The sequence below is a fragment of the Rattus rattus genome, chromosome 1 (genome assembly GCF_011064425.1).
Source record: "Rattus rattus isolate New Zealand chromosome 1, Rrattus_CSIRO_v1, whole genome shotgun sequence".
Taxonomy (NCBI): domain Eukaryota; kingdom Metazoa; phylum Chordata; class Mammalia; order Rodentia; family Muridae; genus Rattus; species Rattus rattus.
This window is the reverse complement of record NC_046154.1, coordinates 167,824,206-167,844,435: the sequence shown is the minus strand read 5'-3', so window position 1 is coordinate 167,844,435 and position 20,230 is coordinate 167,824,206. Positions and strand designations below refer to the sequence as shown.

The 20,230-nt window shown below is 44.4% G+C and overlaps 1 protein-coding gene across 1 annotated transcript in view; it reads left to right on the top strand.

The window, feature by feature from the left end:
• The window catches only part of Utp20 (UTP20 small subunit processome component), an 81,714-nt gene that overhangs the window by 34,839 nt on the left and 26,645 nt on the right, over positions 1–20,230 (top strand). Inside the window, exons 24-38 of the mRNA XM_032910993.1 lie at positions 278–363; positions 840–965; positions 3,718–3,884; positions 5,555–5,763; positions 8,667–8,810; positions 9,662–9,741; positions 12,039–12,262; positions 12,893–13,037; positions 14,431–14,518; positions 15,295–15,438; positions 15,689–15,739; positions 15,840–15,992; positions 17,179–17,334; positions 17,823–17,963; positions 18,328–18,465. Of these exons, the coding sequence (XP_032766884.1) occupies positions 278–363; positions 840–965; positions 3,718–3,884; positions 5,555–5,763; positions 8,667–8,810; positions 9,662–9,741; positions 12,039–12,262; positions 12,893–13,037; positions 14,431–14,518; positions 15,295–15,438; positions 15,689–15,739; positions 15,840–15,992; positions 17,179–17,334; positions 17,823–17,963; positions 18,328–18,465 (2,052 nt within the window). The remainder of the gene's footprint in view (positions 1–277; positions 364–839; positions 966–3,717; positions 3,885–5,554; positions 5,764–8,666; positions 8,811–9,661; positions 9,742–12,038; positions 12,263–12,892; positions 13,038–14,430; positions 14,519–15,294; positions 15,439–15,688; positions 15,740–15,839; positions 15,993–17,178; positions 17,335–17,822; positions 17,964–18,327; positions 18,466–20,230) is intronic.

The window sequence follows — 20,230 nt, the reverse complement described above, 5'->3', positions numbered from 1 at the left end:
AGGAATTAAACTTAGTACTAGAGCAACTGCAGCCGAGTCCTCTGGACATTGCTGACTGCTAATGCATGGTGTATTACCTGTATAGTGTAGGATGTCCTTGTCACAGGACCAGAGCAGTCGGTTACAATCCAGGCTCACACAGAATTCAGGTCAGAGTTTCATTTCCTTTTTTTTTTTTTTTTTAAGACAGAGTCTTATTATTGATTAGTTAAATCTCTATTTCGTGGTTTGTGTATGTATTACTTGATTAACTTACTCTGTAAAATGTCATTTCTAGTTATTGCTACACCAAGATCAAGCTGTGCAAAAAATAACCTTGGATTGCATAATGACCTACAGACATCCTCATATCCTCCCATACAGGTAAGCTAGAGAAATGCTTACTACCTCCTCCCTACCGCCACTTCTGACATAATGTCTTTCAGGGGTCCCCCTCTTCTCAAGTTACCCTAGGTATTTCCAGGCAAGAAGTGGAAGCCAGGAGTGTATTTATTCTCTGTAGATAAGAAAATGGAAAAGAGATTAATTTGAAACTATGTCTTAGAAAGTGGTAACATTTCTCTGTCCTTGTTAACATAGTTGTATAAACCTTTGCAAATACCTAGGGAGTGGCACTGCCTAAGGAGTAAAGCCTTTGTGTCATGGACCAACTCTGATCCCTCTGACCCATTTACCTCTTGCAATTCAAAGACAGTTTTGTGAGGGTTGTCCCTCCTTCCAGGAGTGAGCCTCAGTGTGAACCACTTACTGGATATTTTAGCTGTCCTTGTAAATATTGCTCTTTCCGTCTCTGGAAAGGGCCCTGGTCTGAGTGTCGCTCTGTGCTGTGTCTCTTGAAGGGAAAACTTACAAAGGCTGCTGGACGACAGAAGCTTTAAGGAAGAGATCGTGCATTTCAACATCTCAGAAGATAACTCTGTCGTGAAAGCGGCCCACCGGGCAGATTTGTTTCCGATTCTGATGAGGTATTTATACGGTTTTAAAATGTGAATGAAAACACAGTTCTACTACAATCATGTGATTCTCTTCAGCAGTTATCGTGGGAGTATTTCATGTGTTTTTGTCTGCTGTAGCCCAGGCTGGCCTCAAACTCTGTGTAGCTGAGGATGACCTTAAACTCTGGTTAGAATTACAGGCATGCATCATCACCACGATCAGTTCTGTCCAGTCCTGGTGATCAAACCCAGGGCTTTGCGTGTGCTGGGCAGGCCTGTGAGCTGTGTCTCTAGCCCTCTTTTTCTCTTCTTTACCTGGATCTTTTGGACATTGGCTCCAAACTGCTCTCAGTCTTCATGCACACGTAATTGAGAAAAACATGAAGACGAAATCGCCTTCGCTTCTGTCAGTTCCCTAGAGTGTTGCCTCTGAGTGCGGACTATTTTACTGGTCTGTGCTGAAGGAGGAGGCTGTGTGAGGTGCTCCCGCCGCACACTGGTTATCACCGAGAGCGACACTTATGTGTGTGAGTCGCAAGCTGCACTTCGTTTTCATGCAACACCATTTTTATTTAAAGCCTGGATAATGAAGTAGTCCTGTTTAAACTTGGATATTTCACAGGACTTTCCTTAAACATGGCAGTGAGTTTGACAATTCAAAGAAAACAAATGACAGCATTTGTTTCAAGTTACTAAATTTTAATAGTCAAATGAAAGTTAAGATTTTGGAAAACTTCTGTCTGGGAGCTCATGGCTCCCTAGTTACTTGAAAACATGTGAGGTAGATAACGGTACTTTTTAAAGGTGGATTAATACACCTCTTGGTTTACAGTGAGGTGTGTCAGCCTTTGACATTTCTATGACTTGTTCAGCCCCTGGTTTCCAAGTAACTGATGTGAGTTACAGGGTCAGCATGCAAAGCTCAAGAGAAACAGATTTTAGTGAAACAAAGTTCATAGACTTTGTTGATAGTTTTGTATTCCATATTGTAGCCAGTTGCTATTTGTTGAGATTTTTGTGCAGTATCCAAATGAAGTAGCCACAGTTATTCGCAGGTTCTCTCTCCTGTTCTAACCCAGAGGAGTTTTCTTCCCTCCCAGTGGATTAGATGCTGAGGCCACACGAGCATCTGGTCGTCTTCTATTAGGTCAGTCAGAAGCGAGAGCAGTGCCTCTAGTCTCACTGGTGGTAAAATATTGGGGGATATAATTATGTTTTTCCATTAAAACGTGATTTATATGAACATGTGATAAACATGTTTTGTTTCAATGAATTCATAAAACAGTATTTTAAAATTGCTCAGCCTTAGCTGCTGAAATTAGTAACTACCACAGGCAAACTCAGACAGAAGTTCTTTCGGGCTCTAACAGTTTAAAGGTGTTTAATATTCATTTTCAACTGTCTATCCGCGTTTTGAGTATGGTCAGTACGTTTTCTCGCGCTAAGTGTGGCAGTTGGTTGGGTCGTACACCCTTTGTCCCAGCACCAGGGAAGCAGAGTCACACTGGCACCTGGGATTGCCAGCCTGGTCTGCATGGCAAGTTCTTGATCAGATAGAGCTACACAGGAAGACCCTGTCTCAAACAAACAAAGTCGCTTCTATTAAATATCTAAAGGCTTATGAGAAATGGATGTTAAATATTGTTAGTGAGCATGTATTAAAATGGTTATATTGATTTTTTTTTTTTCTTTGTGAGCCTTTCCTCTGTTTTATTCCTGTAGTTGCCCTGATGGGTCTTGGTGCATTCCCTGAATATGCATAGGCGATGGATCAGGCGGAACTGTGTTTAGAGATGTAATTTAGGCTGAGGGGGGAATGTCTGAGCACCAGCTGTTAGAACTGTTAGACGTTCACAGCTCTCTTAACTTTTGACCTCTGTGGCCACACGCGCACACACGCACACGCACACACACACACACACACGCACACACACACACACATGCAAAGCATACACATGAAATAAGATGATAATAATCTTTGAAAAATAAGAGAAGTGTATTTTGAGCCCCGTGTGATCCTGCATGCCTGTACATCCTTGCGGGCAGTATAAGAGAGGGAAGGAAGAAATGCTCTGTATTGTGTTTATTGGTTAGTTTAGTATATGGTTTTAGTGGGAGGGAGGGGAATGAGAATGTTTTATATATAAGCAAAATTAGTGTTGGTTTTTATTTTCGCTCATTAACTCATCCATTACTTTTATGGCCTTCCCTAAGGACAAAAACCATACTTCCTTCTCTCTCTGTACTGTGAAACCGTAGCCCAGAAATCACATCTTTCCTCAAACGTTTGAAGACGTGCATGTAAAGCAGATGAGCTCGGTGTGGGCTTGTGGTGTTTGTGTGAGCTTGACTTAAGACGGTCTTATTTCCCAGCTCTGGCTGGGATACACCGGAGAGAGATCTGACTGCCTCCGTCTCTTCTTTGTTGTTTCTTTTTAAATACCTTTTGCTGGGTTAATTGGTTTTGTTTTTGCTTTTTTTCCCCCAGATTTTAACTGAAATCTTTCTAGTTTCCTTTTTTCTTACAGACTCTTTTACAATTCCTTTTAATGTCCGTCTCACTGGTTTCCTTTTCCCTTGATTTAATTTACCCTTGACTTGCCTGTTTTAGGCTTTTTCTCTCTCTGCCTTTTTCTATTTGTTTTTCTCAATACCTGTTTTCCTTTTCTCTTGACTCTGTATCTGTTGAAGTCTTTGGAGGAGCTCATTACAGACCTGCAGCCGACAAGCAGCTAGGGATGTGTCTAACACACAGAAGGGTGATGCTCTTTTGACTTTTCAGAATTTTGTATGGGCGGATGAAGCATAAGACGGGGAGTAAAACCCAGGGCAAATCTGCTTCCGGAACCCGCATGTCCATCGTTCTACGGTTCCTCGCGGGGACCCAACCTGAAGAGATCCAGTTTTTCTTAGACCTGCTGTCTGAGCCTGTGAAGCACTTCAAAGATGGTAGGTCCCTGCTGCCTCCTTACCAAAAGCACACCTTTGTGGTGAACTTGTGACGATCCTGGACAGAAGAAAGTCTTTGTTGTGAGGCTGCTACTTCCCACCCTAGGGATGTCCTTCTCCTGAAACTGAGTTCACCAAGAACTCTACTGACCCTAGGTGTCCCCAGGGTTGTCAGGGTCCTGTGTTAAGAAGACTTTGATTAGAAAATGTGTTTTACTGCTGTGCATTTCTACGGAGGAAAAATGACAAAACACTTATCAATATAAAAAGAGTGTGCCAGACTAGACTATGTCGTGAGTCCAGGTCATCCTGAAACCCTGCCCTAAAGTATACACATACATACAGAGAGACAGAGACAGAAACAGGGAGAGACCGCCCCTGAGAGATTAAGCACAAGTTACAAACATTAACTAATGTTTTAGCCTTTTAGTCATGTGTTCTTCACAGAATCATTTGCCTGCGGCGCAGTGGCTTGTCCTTCTCTCCTGTGTCCCAGATCGTCAGCTCCGTTGGAAAGCAGTGGAGAAGTATATGTAATAGTGCAGGCTAAGCGCTGGCTCTCTTCTGTCATAGCGTGTGACGTGTGTCAGAGTGAGGACTTGCCACGACTAGATGTGTTGAGCCCTTTACACATAACGTTGGAAACATCAGTTGACATTTAAAACAAGCACAGGAGCTCTTATTATGTAATTGTCCCAGTTTACAAATGAGAACACTGGTAGAGGCAGGATTTGAACTCAGACCTTTCTGACTATAAAATCCTTTGATCTAGTTCCCAAATCGGTTGGCTTTAGCCCAACAAAAAATATAATATATATATATATATATATATATATATATATATATATATATATATACATACACACACACACACACACACACATATATTTATTTATTTATTTATTTGGTAGTGTAATGCGTTTTGTTTCAGTTCAGTGTACAGGAGAGTGACTATATGAGTACCAGCATTCTGTTTGATGGGTGACTCCCAAGATGGAGGGTGGTACAGATGATACAGTTCTAGTTTAGTCTTATTGCAGAAGGCCGTGCAAAGCTTAAGTAGTATCAATTCAGACTTCAAAAGATTCTGCATCAATATGGTAGCAGCTGTTTACAAAGTACTGTTGTTTTTATTTATTAGCCTGGAATTATATAAGGAAAAAAGACATTTTATTCTTAGTCTTCTCTGAGTTTTTGTAACTCACCAAACTTAGCATAGCTCAATGACCCCAGTGTTCGGGAATAGTATTTTTTAAAATTGGGCGAGCCAGGTGTGGCTGTACATACCATTAACTCCAACGCCTCTAAGAGAGAGGGCACAGATAGCCTGGTTTACACAGTGAGTACCAAGACAGCCAGAGCTGCATAGAAAAACCCTGTCTCAAAGGCGAAAATGAATAATAAAATCAAACACTCGGAGTCAGCTCTCAGACGACTCCCTTATCTTTCTTACCCCTCAGTTTCCCTGTCTGAAATGTGAACAGGAGAACCCAACAGTAAAACAGCTCGCTGAGCATTGGTAAGAGGCGGGGGATAGTGCCTGAGAGCAGAACCCCGGCACCATAAGTAACATCACTAGAGAAGCCGCACTGTGCAGGGAGCTGAGGAGGACGCCGTGGTCAGCGGCAGACTAGCGTTCCACCACATGGCACATCTCTCCGTGTCACTAGGGGACTGCTGTTCTGCCGTCATCCGGGCGGTAGAGGATTTGGATGTGTCTAAGGTTCTTCCTGTGGGACGGCAGCATGGCGTCCTGAACAGCCTGGAGATCGTGTTGAAGAACATCAGTCATCTGATCAGCGCGTACCTTCCCAAGATCCTGCAGATCCTGCTGTGTATGACAGCAGCCATCTCCCACATCCTCGACCAGCGGGAGAAGGTGAGGGCTCGCAGCAGATGCTCGCGTCTAACTGAAAGAGTCTTTTCCTTGGGAGTTGTTGTCGGGACAGAGCCACACAGACTCTTTAGGAAGTTATTGCTGAAGCCAGTGCAGTGCTTTGAGTAAGCAAGTGTCGTGGTGAGCAGGAGTGGTTAGTTAGCTGGCTGACTACTGAGAGGTGAATGCTGTAGGTTCCCCACATATTCCGAATGTGTTCTGATAAAGTAGGAGTGTGGCCGTGAGCTTACTCTGGAGAATGTGGGAGGTATTTGTACATTATAATGCACTGAAGGCTTCTTGGAACAGTTGGGATTTGAAGTAAAGATCCAGCCTCAGATTTTGTCTTTTAAGTCTGGTGTAAATTTCAGTTTGTCAAAAAAAAAAATCATCTCTATTGATTCATAATATACCCGTGACCTGCCTTTCAAATGTAGTCTTAGGTAGAAGTCGGTTGCCAAAATTTTAAGCTGCGTTTTGGATAGACATAATTCGGCCTTGATGATAAAGTGGTTCACCACAGCTGACCCCTGAGGTAGCACAGTTGCCTGGGCTAAGAAGAGAGGCGCAGAGGCGTCTGGGGCACAGTGAGGGGAAAGCATCCAGTAAGGAAGACTGGTGATACAACATGGACTTACATGAAAGTGTGACGCGTCCTGCCCGCCGGGGATTCCTGACAAGACTTAAGTGAGGGGATTGGTAAAGATTCTGCTTTACACAGGCTGTGTTTGGGCATGCCAGTGGGAATCACTTAAGGAGGTAGACGCAGGAGGATCATGGGTTCCAGGCTAGCCTGGGCTACACATTTTTTTAAAATGCTGTTTGTCCAGGTGTGCTGGCCAGCTCTCTGGAAGCAGAGGCAGGTGCATCTCTTAGTTGGAGGACAGCCTGGGCTGTATATATAGTAAATTTCAGGGCAGCAAGGGCTATGTAGTAAAACCCTGAAAACAAGGTGCCTTGGTTGCTTAGTTGGAGGCTTGGCGTGGGGAAGCCAGAGGTGACACCAAAAAGAGGTCATGGAAAATTCTCTCACACGAAGATTTAAAGGGGAAGAGGAGGCTTTCCATTTGTGCTTTAGAGCAAACAGAAGTGTCTGTGCACGTGTTCTATGAAGGTGTCAAGTTTCGTAAAGATGCATCCTTTGGACTTTGGAGTAACATAGGAGTTACTCAGTAATGGGCCATGCTCCCATGCCGACGTTTCGTAACTTAGAGTGTCATTTGTGCACTTTCATGGTTCATTAGTTAGTGAGGTGTTGAGCTTGTTCACGGACGTGAAGCTTCGCTCTTTTAAATGAGTCCAAAGAGTTCCTCTCAGAGACACAGTGAGTCGTCCGCCCATGGTGGTTTTGTCTGAGTGCGTTTGAGCTCAGTTATACACTTACTCTCTATGACACCGATAGCCTCTGGGGTGTTGGCTGACATGAAGTGTGTGTTGTTAAGGTTGTAAATGGTTTTGTGGTGTTTGTACATCAAGGCAGTGGCTCATATATAAATCTACAACTACCTGTTTTCCGGCTTTTCCTCTACTTTAGTCAACAGTTATGGAGGAAGTTGGACAGCGGGAACTCTAGTTGTAGAAATTGGTAGAATGTGCCTGTCCTGCCCCTAGGGAAGCAGGGATGGGGCAGAGCAGGGCGTCTACTTGAGGCCTGGTTTCCTAACACTGGCTTCTTTGCTCCAGATGATCACAATACCATGTTTTTAAAATTCTCAGTGATCATTTTATCTTCTGCCAGACCTGAGCCAAGGGACAGCGAGTGTTCCCAGTAGAGTGAAGCAGATCAGAGCCTTGTAGCTCTGTAACTTCTTGGGTTTGCCTGTTACTTCCTCTGTAGCTTGAATAACGAGGTGCTTAGATTGAGGTAGGCCGTGTGTGAGTTTCGTGATCTTTGTGCTTATGCAGAATTAAGAGTATCCCTGTTCATAGTCACTTGAATTTAAAATGAGATATTGTATATTTACATATCTCTCTTGATTAGTGTCGTCTTTCCTGGCAAGTAACTTCCCTTAGTTTTACTCATGGTGTCTTAGAAACAAACTTGACATTCTCTGGCACAGGCCTTGAATCCCAGCACTTGGGAGGCAGAGGCAGCTGGATCTCTGAGTTTGAGAACAACCTGGTCTACAGAGGGAGTTCCAAGATAGCCAGGGCCACACAGAGAAACCCTGTCTCAAAAAACTGAAAGGATAAAAACAGGCATTAACTACGTAAGAGGATTTTCTTTGTTGCCCTAAGTTTCAGGACGATTCTTAGGTAAATAAGGTCATATATAAAAGTGCTGCCTTTAAATATCTAACGCCCACAATATAGCGATCAGGTAGAAAGGTAGTCAGAGTTTGAGTTTTACCTGATTTGTTGGACTTTTGACATTTGTTTGGAAGGCATCATTCTAAGGTCCTTGCCTTTCCTCTCTGTAAACCTATTCATTCTTTAATAGTCTAGTGGAAATTTTGCATAATGTCTGCCCTTCCCAGGTTCGTAAATCTCCTCACATATTGAACTATACATAATTTTCAGTCCCTCATATAAGTATGGACTATGGCTATAATGCCATTAACGGAGACTCAATGAGTAATTCTACTTGGAGGCTGCATTGTTGTGGTTTCACAGCACACCCGGAAGGAGACGTGATGTCTCGTTAATGTTTGCAGTGACTGTCCAGCTCTGTGCCTCTACGCAAGCACATCTGTTTGTTTTTATTAATGTTTTATGCATATGAGTGTTTTGGGCTGTATATTGAATCCCCTAGAAATGGGCAAGAGTGCCTCTCTACAGAAACCAGGGTGTGTGTGTGGGGGGTATGTATGTATGTATGTATGTATGTATGTATGTATGTATGTATGTATGTTTGTGAGGTGTATATGTGTGCGATGTTTATGTTTGAAAAATATCTTTGTTTGCAGATACAGCTGAGGTTTATTAGCCCACTGAAAAATTTAAGACGTTTGGGAATCAAGATGGTCACCGATATCTTTTTGGACTGGGAGTCTTACCAGTTCAGAGCAGAAGAAATTGATGCCGTGTTTCATGGTACAGTTTGGCCCCAGGTAAGCCAGGATTTACATCCTGCCTGGCTCTTGTACTTCTCCCACCACCCAGACATGAGTGTTGTCTGCTCTCTCTTACATCAACACTGTTCTTACATCAACACTGTTTTCTGCAGGTTGTTAGAGCACTGAGTTAGACCGAAAGGTCAAGAGTCAGTGGCATATATACTGAAGGTTAAGTAGAATATGACTGTGCCTTTTAAAAAAAGTGACCAAAAACGTGACTGAACTGCCATAGCCTCTCATGCTAACAAGCACAGGGGAAGGTGTGTGTTGTTCCTCAGCATTTCTTTACTGATGTCTCCACTTGTGACGAGTTGTCATAGGAACTAGTGTGGTTAGCTAGCCCTAGCTAAGAAGGTGATGGGAGGAACTTGATTTTGAGAATAGTTTCTAGCTGTGAAAATTCAGTCATTTCTGACCATTTGAAACTCCAAATAGCTGGTTGCAGTATAATGGAAACACTCCATGCACCATGCCTGCATTTTTCTGTTGCTGTCAGTTTGCTGTTTCTATATATCTATTTATGTTTGCTGTTACTCTCCCCACTGCTCTGTCTCACATCTGTCCTCTATGTGCTCTCTGCCCTGCTCTGTCTCACATCTGTCCTCTATGTGTGCTCTCCCCACTGCTCTGTCTCACATCTGTCCTCTATGTGTGCTCTCCACCCTTCTCTGTCTCACATCTGTCCTCTATGTGTGCTCTCTACCCTGCTCTGTCTCACATCTGTCCTCTATGTGTGCTCTCCGCCTGCTGTCTCCACACCACTGCGCAGCTTACCCTGCTTCCCAGTCGCTCTTGTTTCTCTATCAGTCTGTGGCTTACATTGCCTTTATTTGCATTATTCCTAGATCTGCAGACTTGGATCTGAGAGTCAGTATTCGCCTACTCCTCTGTTGAAACTGATTAGTATCTGGAGCAGGAATGCAAGGTAAGACTTCTTTCCTTTCTAAAGGAAGAGTGTTTTAGCCTAGTCTACTCAAAGTTGGTCTAAGGACCATCTGCTGAACAGCGAGTCACTCTCAGTGCAGGCACAACAGGTAAAGAATTGAATAACACCATGGAAAGATCTCAAAATACATATTTTTTTTTTAAAAAAGTATTCATTTTATGTATATGAGTACACCATAGCTGTCTTCAGACACACCAGAAGAGGGCATCAGATCTCATTACAGATGGTTGTGAGCCACCATGTGGTTGCTGGGAATTGAACTCAGGACCTCTGGAAGAGCAGTTAGTGCTCTTAACCACTGAGCCATCTCTCCAGGCCCCAAAATACATAATTTTAAGAAAACTAATGGACTTAAAAAAATATGTATGATGTATCCCAAGAAAAATGCTTATAAACATATTTGTCTATGAATATAAGATAAAACAAATATCTGGGATGCGTGAGAAACGTTAAAGAATGCGTCCATCAGTTTTACATACTGAGGCGTGTCGCAGTACATGAATCCGCTGTGTGGTGTACAGATGAGAATGAACATGTGTACTCAAATACTGCTTCCTTCTAGTAAAACCATCCAGTGTGCTTCCTTCTATAAAACCATCCAGTGTGCTTCCTTCTATAAAACCGTCCAGTGTGCTTCCTTCTATTAAACCGTCCAGTGTGCTTCCTTCTGTAAAACCATCCAGTGTGCTTCCTTCTATAAAACCGTCCAGTGTGCTTCCTTCTATAAAACCGTCCAGTGTGCTTTCTTGCAGCCTTTTAGAAACCCATGTTACACGTAGCCTACAGTCAAAAGTCCAAAGCTGATGCCTAGGCATGGCCTCGATAGGCACGTTCCTCCAGTGTGTGGTCATTGATTCGGCCCTTTGATCTGACCTGGCCAAGGCAGAAGTAGAAATAGATCATACAAGCACGGCATTCACATAAATTCACCATGCTTTGGTGTGCTTTCCTGAAAAATACTCATTTGTTCACTGATGGTGATTATGTCTTTTTTTCCACTTCTTACTTGAAATGGAGGCTCTAGAAAGAGCCCGGGAGACTTTCTAGGTCACTGTCTCCTTGTAAAACTCCTGTCAGGTAAAGCTTTGATGCTGATCTGATGGTGCCAGCTAAAATCTTGCCGTTGCCTTTTACAAGTGGGACCATATGGTATAACCAGTTTTTCAATTTTTTTTGTTTTCTATCGTTTACCATTATAGCATGAATATTTTCTTGTTATTAAATAGGCTTTCCCTAAAACCCCCAAACATTGTTTTTGTCGTCTGTTCCTTTTTACTAGTAGGAGAACCTGTTTGTTACTAGGAAAAGCCTCGCTTTCCTTATCTTCCCATTTGATAAGGGATTTTGTACCCAGAAGCAGCGTTTTATAGTCTATTTGAGAGGTTTTATAGTGATACATTCAAACAAGCCACCCAAGGCTTTATTCCAGGAAGGTAGTCCAGTAGAGCTTGGCCTTTCTTTATTTGGTCCCTTATTCACATCCACACAGGACATCATTTCAGTGACTCCTGAAATTTTCTCCCTCCCTATCCTCTGTCCCCCTGAGAAAGTAGATGATGGGCTGGAGAGATGGCTCAGTGATCCGAGCACGACTGATCTTCCAGGGGACCCAAGTTTGCTTACCAGAACCCTCTTCCTGTGCTATCACTCCATCTGTTTCCCTTTCATATGTAACACCCACCTGAAAAATATCCCAGGGGAGGCTGACTGACGTCATAATTCCAGTAGCCACAGACATACACGCACAGATGTATGTGAAAGAATTAGTGGATATGTATGTCATAAAGATGCTACTCTTGCCGGGCTGTGGTGGCTCACATCAGTGATCCAGCACTCAGGACGCAGAGGCAGAGGCAGGGGGATCTCTGAGTTTGAAGCCTGCTTGATCTACAGAGCGAGTTCCAGGACAACTAGGACTACACAGAGAAACTGCCCCCTCCCATTATATTAGAGATGAGGAGATAGCTCAGTAAGAGACAGCACTCCTAGCATATGTGAGGCTCTTTCTCAGCCCCGCTGCTTCTTAGGACAGCTTGGTAGCTGTAGCAGGCCTGCCCTTCTTTATCTACAATGTGAAATAGTGGTGCCTCGTAGAGATGTCGCAAGATTAAATAGGTGCAAATCTAAGGACTGTAATAACTGTAATATCTAGGTGAAGTAATTTCTCTTCATGTGCACATGCACTTGCTAACGTCAGTGGAGAAACTCTTATGGAATGTTTTAAACTTAACATACTGAGAAATAAGGTGATCATCACAGTGTCTTTCTCCTTGCAGATATTTCCCTCTTCTGGCTAAACAGAAACCTGGGCACCCAGAATGCGATATCCTGACCAATGTCTTTGCAGTTCTCTCAGCGAAGAACCTGTCCAGTGCCACAGCTAGCATTATAATGGATATAGTCGATGACCTTCTCAACCTTCCGGATTTCGAGCCCACAGAAGCAGTGCCGAGCTTGCCGGTGACTGGCTGTGTGTACGCCGACGTAGCAGAAAACACAGGTGCGTGCAGTGCGCCAAGCAGTGACTCGTCGACGTCGTAGGCAGCTGTCGTTCTCAGCAAAGACTCAGCAGAGCTTAGTGTCTTTTTGCAGACGTGCGTGTGATGTGAAATTCTTTGCACAGGTAGGAGTGTAGATTACGCTCCAGCCAGGAAGTCTCAGCTGTGCTACAGGACACGGGGAAGTGGTCTGCACTGTCACCCCTGAGTCCTTCCTGTCACCTAGCCCAGCAGGTCCTGTGCTGTGACGGAATGGTTTACAGACCCTGCAGGTCTCACGTACATTGTAATTTAGCTGCTGATGTATCTCTTTTAAAGGAGAAAAGTTATTTAGTGGTTACAGTTGAATGTGGTTGAGGGGGACTAGGGGCTTGTATGTTTAATGCATGTACACCTGCAGGCCAGAAGAGGGCGCCAGACCCCATTACAGATGCTTGTGAGCCACCATGTGGTTGCTGGGATTTGAACTCAGGACCTCTGGAAGAGCAGCCAGTGCTCTTAACCGCTGAGCCATCTCAGCAGCCCCTAGAGTTGAAATGTAAATGTTCATTAATAATTGAATGCTTTCCTTATTTATCATCAAGAAAATCACGTATAATGAAGAAGAGTTAATTGAGACCTCACTGTTTCAGAGCCTGTCACTGTAGGAGGGAGACTGATTCTGCCGCACGTGCCTGCAATTCTTCAATATCTCAGCAAAAACACGATTAGTGCAGAAAAGGTGAAAAAGAAAAAGAACAGAGCCCAAGTCAGTAAGGAGCTTGGTATTCTTTCCAAGTAAGTGGTGTTTGTGCTGGAGGTGTTAACTTTGAAACAAAATGGAAAGAAAGGTCTTTAACAGTGTGTGTAAGGTCCTGGATCTAATCTCCAGCACTAAACACTCAGACAGAAGAAGGAAAATGGGGTGGAGTGGGAGGGGCAGGAGGAGAGGGAGGAGAGGGCGGGAGTGGAGCCCTGAGTGGAGAGGGAGGAGAGGGCGGGAGTGGAGCCCTGAGTGGAGAGGGAGGAGAGGGAGGAGAGGGCGGGAGTGGAGCCCTGAGTGGAGGGAGGGAGGAGGGAGCTGAGGGAGAGGGGAGGGAGGGGGTGGAGCCCTGAGTGGAGGGAGGAGAGGGAGGAGAGGGGGGAGTGGAGAGGAGGGAGGGGGAGGAGCCCTGAGTGGAGAGGGGAGGAGAGGGGGTGGAGCCCTGAGGGAGAGGGGGAGGGCGGGAGGGGCTGAGTGGAGAGGGAGGAGGGGGGGTGGAGCCCTGAGGGAGAGGGGAGGAGAGGGCGGGAGGAGCTCTGGAGAGGGAGGAGGGCGGAGTGGAGCCCTGAGTGGAGAGGGAGGAGAGGGCGGGAGTGGAGCTCTGAGTGGAGAGGGAGAGTGGAGCCCTGAGTGGAGCACATGCTGCATCTTCCAGGCCTCGATCAAACAAAAAAATTGATTGTTCCTCCTTTGTATATCTGCTTAATCAAAGCCTCAAGCTTTGTTAGATCATTAAAAATACTTGGAAGAACAAATTGCACGAAGAGTCAAGCCGGGTCTTTTTTTTAAAGACTTTGGCAGTAAAATTAATAATATATAATCAGTTCCTGAAAGGGCAAAGTTAATAAGAAACTATTTTATCCTAAATTTTAATGTGAGAGTCACTAAACTTACTGATAACTTGTTATTACTCTCAACAATGTAAAAATGATAAATTAGGGTCGTCCAGTAGCTAGAATGTTTTACTCATGTTTCTGAGTCTTTCTAAGTATTTGCCCCAGTTCATCCCGGGCGATGTGGTGGTGGAAACATGACAGGCCACTAGGCTCAGAAAGGCCAGAGTCTCACCCACCATCGGCTGCTTCCCAGCCACACCTCAGCTGCTCCGCCAGTCTCTGGTCCTCTCTGAGGAAAATGGGGCAGAGGAATTCCTCTGTCACTGTGCCGTTCAGGGAATTACATTGAAATATTGTGTGTGAAACCTTCTGTGACAGTGCCTGAGAATAAGAAATAAATAAGAAAGCCTGAGTTGCCAGATGACAGCGCTGACATCAGGACCACCTCCACACGCAGATACTGTGTGGGTGTTAGAGTGGTAGCCAGGGGGTGAGACACCCACTGCACCCATCTGCTGCTTTTCCACAGTTTAGCTTGGTCGAGAGTCTTCTTCCTGCACATCTGCCTAACGTGTCCGTTTGTCCTCTTTAGGATAAGCAAGTTTATGAAAGACAGAGAGCAGTGTTCTCTCCTCATTACACTTCTCCTTCCGTTCCTCCTCCGGGGCAATGTTCCTCAGGTACCGTTCAGAGGATGCTAACTTTGTGTTCAGAGCGTGCTGTCTTAGGCTTATTTGTGTAGGGAATTTTATTGCAGAAAACTTCAGGCCGTGTAGAAGTAAAACATTTGGAATAGAGGGGGAACTGGGCTAGACGAGAGGGCCGTCATCATCTGCCTCCTCAGGAAGACTTCCCCTTCACTTAGCTGCCCCTTCACCCATTCCAGGATTCCCTCCCTCTTTTGAACAAGTTACCGATGTAGATCTCATCGGCAAAATTGAGTGGAAAGTCTCCTCTTTAATATTCAAACACAAGCTCTGATCCCTGCTTGACTGGACCCATGTGTCAGGCATCAGTTGAACCACACCCTTGACCAGGTAGTCAGTGGCCATCGGCCCACAGATCTGTAGGCGGCCGGAAGGCCTTCCTGTCCTCAGCATGCTCTTGCCCTTAGCACCGCTGTGATGAGATAACGGAAGAGACTTTCAAATCACATGCATTCTTTATTTGAATTAAAGGAAGAAATTGTAACATTATAGACTCTGTTAAGTTAAAACGCTAATTTTTTAAATACCATGAAATTTTTTTAATTCTTAATCATAACTATTTCCTATGCTATCATAAAATACAAACTGAGCTCAGTGTGGTGGTGCACACCTGTAATCCTAGCACTTAGGAGACAGAAGGTGAAGGATCGTTACCAGTATCAAAACCGGGTCTCAAAATTTGTAATATGCCGTGGGGGGTGGGGGGAGGTTTTACGAGATTCTGAAATGCAGTTTCTCTTGATTCTCAGGACACAGAGCTTGACATCCTGGTGACCGTGCAGAACTTGTTACAGCACTGTCTGGATCCCTCACACTTCCTCAGACCTCTGGCCAAACTCTTTTCAGTTATTAAGAACAAGTTGTCAAGACAGCTGCTCTGTACTGTTTTCCAGGTATGTTCTTTTTTTTTAAATCACAAATTGCTGTTTCCTTCCACCCCATAAATCCTGGAGCCGGCCACCTTTGTTGCAGTGTGAGGTCATAGGAAGTTGAGTGCTCGTAGGGCTGAGGAGGGCAGGAGAGTTACGGCTTTGTCCCTTAATAACCGTGCTGCTCACAGCCAGAAATGCTGCCACAGACCTGCGAGCCAGAAAAACTGCATCCTAAAACTCAGAAAGTAAACCTGTTGCTCTTTCCTTTCAGAGTCTGTCTGATTTTGAAAGTGGACTAAAATACATTACAGATATCGTAAAGGTAAGAAAGAAGTCCTACATCTCATTGGCTTCAAAAGTGTTGGTTCATTAATATCGATATAACCCCTCTATTTATATGGTTGCCTTGTCATTTCTCGTAGCTTAATGCCTTTGATAAAAGACATCTTGATGACATCAACTTTGACGTCCGATTCTCAGCCTTCCAGACCATCACCTCCCACATAAAGGCAATGCAGACGGTGGATGTGGACTACCTCGTCGCTGTGATGCACAACTGTTTCTATAATATGGAGGTAGGTGAGTGGGGTTCATGGCAGGCCCTTAGGCTGTTTGATAGTACACCCCCAAGTACTGTGACTTAGTTCCTAAGGTTGTTTATGGAGAAAGGACAAGCAGCTTTAGGGTAAGATTTCTTTTAAATTTCTTTTTTGTTTTGTGAACTACTAGTGTTTCTCTCATGATTTGAAAGACTGAAAATGTCGATAAATACATGGAAGTGCTTAAAAAAAAAAAAAGAAAAACACCCAGTGATACCTGGCCTGGGCGTGGTGGCGGCTTCTGTACCTCATGAGTGGGAGGCAGGACAGAAGGAGCATGGGTTTGGTGCCAGCCTGGTCTACAGAACAGGACCCTGTCCTTTTCTCTTTCTTACTGCTTTGTTCTTTGGTATGGTGAGGGTGTGTATAGACAGGGTCTCAATGTGGCGCCCTGTCTGACCTGGAACTCTGTGTAGACCATGCAGACCTCAGATTCACAGGTCTTCTGGCTCCAGCTCTACCGTCATGGGACATCACAGCAGGCTGAACACTTTCCCTGAGCCTAGGGAGGGGAGTGGAGACACAGGATCCTTGCACAGCCTTCTGACTGTTCTGAAACCCACTGAGGGCCAGCATGGTGGCTCATGGGTAAAGGCACTTGCTAGTCAAGACTGACCTGCGTTCAGTCCCCAGGAAACGTGTAAAAAGCCAGATATAATAGCATACATCTGTGACACCTCAAGATGGAGGGGGACTGAAGAATCCTCAAAGCTTGAAAGCTAGCTAACCTGAAGTACTCAGAGCAGCAGAAACGCCACACCGCCTTACCAACTCACTACGTTCTTAAACCAAGGACTCTGGGATTTCTAACCCTATTACACCAGGCGAAGGTCTCTCTTTCTGCCATTTTCCATGATGATCTGATAATCAAAAACTGGCTATAGTAAACCTTTATTCTGCATGCTCTGGGAAGTAAGCTGGTCTAACATATGCTTGACTGCACTTCCTGCAATGAAAAACACTTTGCAGTATGTGTTTTCCCGAATCCCATGTTTTGGTCGTTGTATCTTTCGTCTGCCTTTCTTGCTAAAGCACAAGGCACTCACGGGCATTTGGCTCGATAGCTCCATCAGGGTTTCACTTTCTGGGGGAGTAACACTCTATGTTGTATTACTAGGTAAAAGTTAGTAGGAGAATGACTTGGGTTTTTTCTCTTTGTCAGATAGGAGACATGTCTTTAAGTGACAATGCCAGCATATGCTTGACAAGTATCATCAAAAGACTAGCTGCCTTGAATGTCACAGAGAAAGAATATAAGGAGATCATTCACCGGACTCTCCTGGAGAAACTGAGGAAAGGGTTGAAGAGCCAGACAGAGGTATTGTAACGGTGTCTTCTCGTTATCCTGTCTAGGCGTGTTCTCCCTCTTCTCCTGTTGAAAAGCAGTCAGGTTTAGTATGAAGAATTAAAATAGTTACCAATTGTCACCAGGCTTTCTTTCTGAGGCGTAGGTAGGGAGTAATGTGACTTGGATTTTTATTTTACAGTTTTTTCTTTTTTTTTTTAAGATTTATTTTATTTATGAACACACTGTCGCTTGCTTCAGACACACCAGAAGAGGGTATCAGGTCCCATTACAGATGGTTGTGAGCCACCATGTGGTTGCTGGGAATTGAACTCAGGACCTCCAGAAGAGCAGCCAGTGCTCTTAACCGCTGAGCCATCTCTCCAGCCCCAGTTCTTTTATTTCTTACAGTGGAAGAAATGATTTATTTAAAATATGAATGGTTTTTTCATCTACCATCTATTGTCTAGGAAATGGATAATACCTTTAAAATACTTTTTTTCTCAATTTGATATTTGCAGAGTGTTCAACACGACTATACCCTGATCCTTTCCTGTTTGATTCAAACATTTCCAAACCAACTGGAGTTTAAGGACTTGGTGCAGCTCACTCATTACCATGACCCAGAAATGGACTTCTTTGAGAACATGAAGCACATTCAGGTAGATGCAGTTGCTTCCTCCTGCCTTCAGAATAACGGCCCACACAGCTGTGCCTCGTTGGAAACAGGGACCTTCTTGTTCCAAGAAGGTTTCAGGGTCCCTTCCCCTGGTCTGATATGCAGATTTCCATATCAGATGATCATCTCCTGGGGTTCTCATTTCTTGGTGGCATTGTGAAGAGCTATGGATTGTATATGTGAAAGCAAATCAAAACCCAAGTACCTGCTCTCCAAGAAAAGGCCATGGTCTCCTAGTTCCCTGCCTTTACACTTTTCATGGAAAAGGCACTTGGGGCTGAGGCAGGCAGGGGTGGCTTCAGGGGAGCGTGTGCAGTAACCAGTGCATATTTTATCTAACTTTCTAGATCCACAGGCGAGCAAGAGCCTTGAAGAAACTGGCTAACCAGCTCCTGGAAGGACAGGTTGTGCTGTCCTCTAAATCTCTGCAGAATTACATCATGCCCTATGCCATGGCTCCAATTCTTGATGAGAAAATGCTCAAGGTAAGCTACTAGTAATGCATGAGCTTTAGTAACCAAATTAATTTTATCATCACAATTAAACACGAGTAAGTCAGATCCCTTCGCTCCAAGTCTGATACATGGTAAATACTGTGTAAATTGTGAATATATTTTTATTACTGTTTGCACACATGGGACAACCACCAAAATAAAGAATTCTCTTTCTAGAAATTTCTAGATCTCTATAATGATTTTTGGCTTTTTGAAAAGGGTCTCACTGTGTGGCCCAGTTGACATTGATTGAATTCCAAACTCTCCTGTCAGCTACCTCCCCAGCTGCTGACCTTACATCAGGCATGTTTCCGTTTGTTCGGTTCCTGGGTTTCTTGCTGTTTGGTTTGTTTAGAAATGGATCTCCCTCTATCCCAGGATGCCCTAGAACTCACCGTGTAGTAGTGCAGTGGTCCTGCTGCCTCAGACTCCGAGTGCAGGGACTGTAGGTGTGAACCACCACGCCGGTTGAGATTCTTCCTTCTCTCCTTATCCTTGAGGAGGGCGTGGGTGGTTCATTATGTTAGAGTCTGGCCTCAAACTTAAAGTACTCTTCCCTCCCTGGTTGCAGGACTATGGTCCTGTACCACCAAACCCAGCCTTAACAGGTTGTTTCTTTAAATTCCAGTTTTAAAAGCCAGTAAGCACAACCAGTCGAGGGTCTAAGGCGCTGAAGTACGGATGAGGTGTGGCTGGACAGTCTGCCCAGGTTTCCTCAGTGTTGCCGTAGTGTCTTCAAACCCACTTGTGACTTGTAGAATGTATTTCCCAGGACTCTGCTTTATGTCCAGGCTGACAGTCCGTCCTGGGAACTGGTTCTAGACAATTTGCACCTGACATTTTTATTAATAAAGTTGGGTTGAACACTACAATCTCACTCCTTATTTTCATTTTCCCTTTTATTCTTTCTGTTGACTTGTCCTGACATTTTTTATTTTTTTTCCTCTGCTGCCTTATATATTGGTAACAGAAGTATTTTTATCACTTGCTTTTCCCCTCTATATTAGTTTTAAATGCACAGTAATTACTCTTATTGCTTTATAAATAGTTGTCTTTAAAAACAAAAGGTCAGCTCAGGAGACGGTCTTGTGCGTTTGCTCCCGTGCCTATGACTGCTGTGTCCTTCATCCCTACGGTGGGCTATAAGTATCCCTGTCCTTGGCTGGGCTTTGGTGCCTCTTTCCCTTACTCGGGTGTGCTGGTGGGCGCCCTGCTTAAACCCAGAGCCTTTCCTCAAGCCCTTCTCCCTGGCATTCCTCCCTGTGCACTGCCGCTGCCGTGCTCAGCCTCTCTCTGTAACTCACACACCATGAGGCTCTTTGGGGTTCGTGGGAACCCCACAGTTCTCCATGTACAGTAAATTCAGATCATGGCAGTACTCCCTAGCCTTCCTCTTGGGGAACACTGTCTTATCTTGCTGTAATTATCATCCAGAGTCTGACAGCTGGATTCATGGTTTTGTCCCCTTTCCTAGTTTAAGGTTTGAAGGAGCTGAGCAGTGTAGCCATATAGCAGTGGGTTTTTGTTTTGTTTGGTTTGGTTTTTTGGGTTTTTTTTTTTTTTTATGTTTGTCACAACCTTGGCGCCCCCTCACTCCCCTTCACTGCCAATAGTCTTGAACCAATGTGGAAGATCTGGGCAGCAAAGGGTTCAGAGTACATTAATATTCTTTAAATTGATACCATCCTTTTCTGGGGTTACGGTAGGAAAAGAAGGAAGGACAGCTTATTTGACAAACACACAGTGTCCGAGTCAG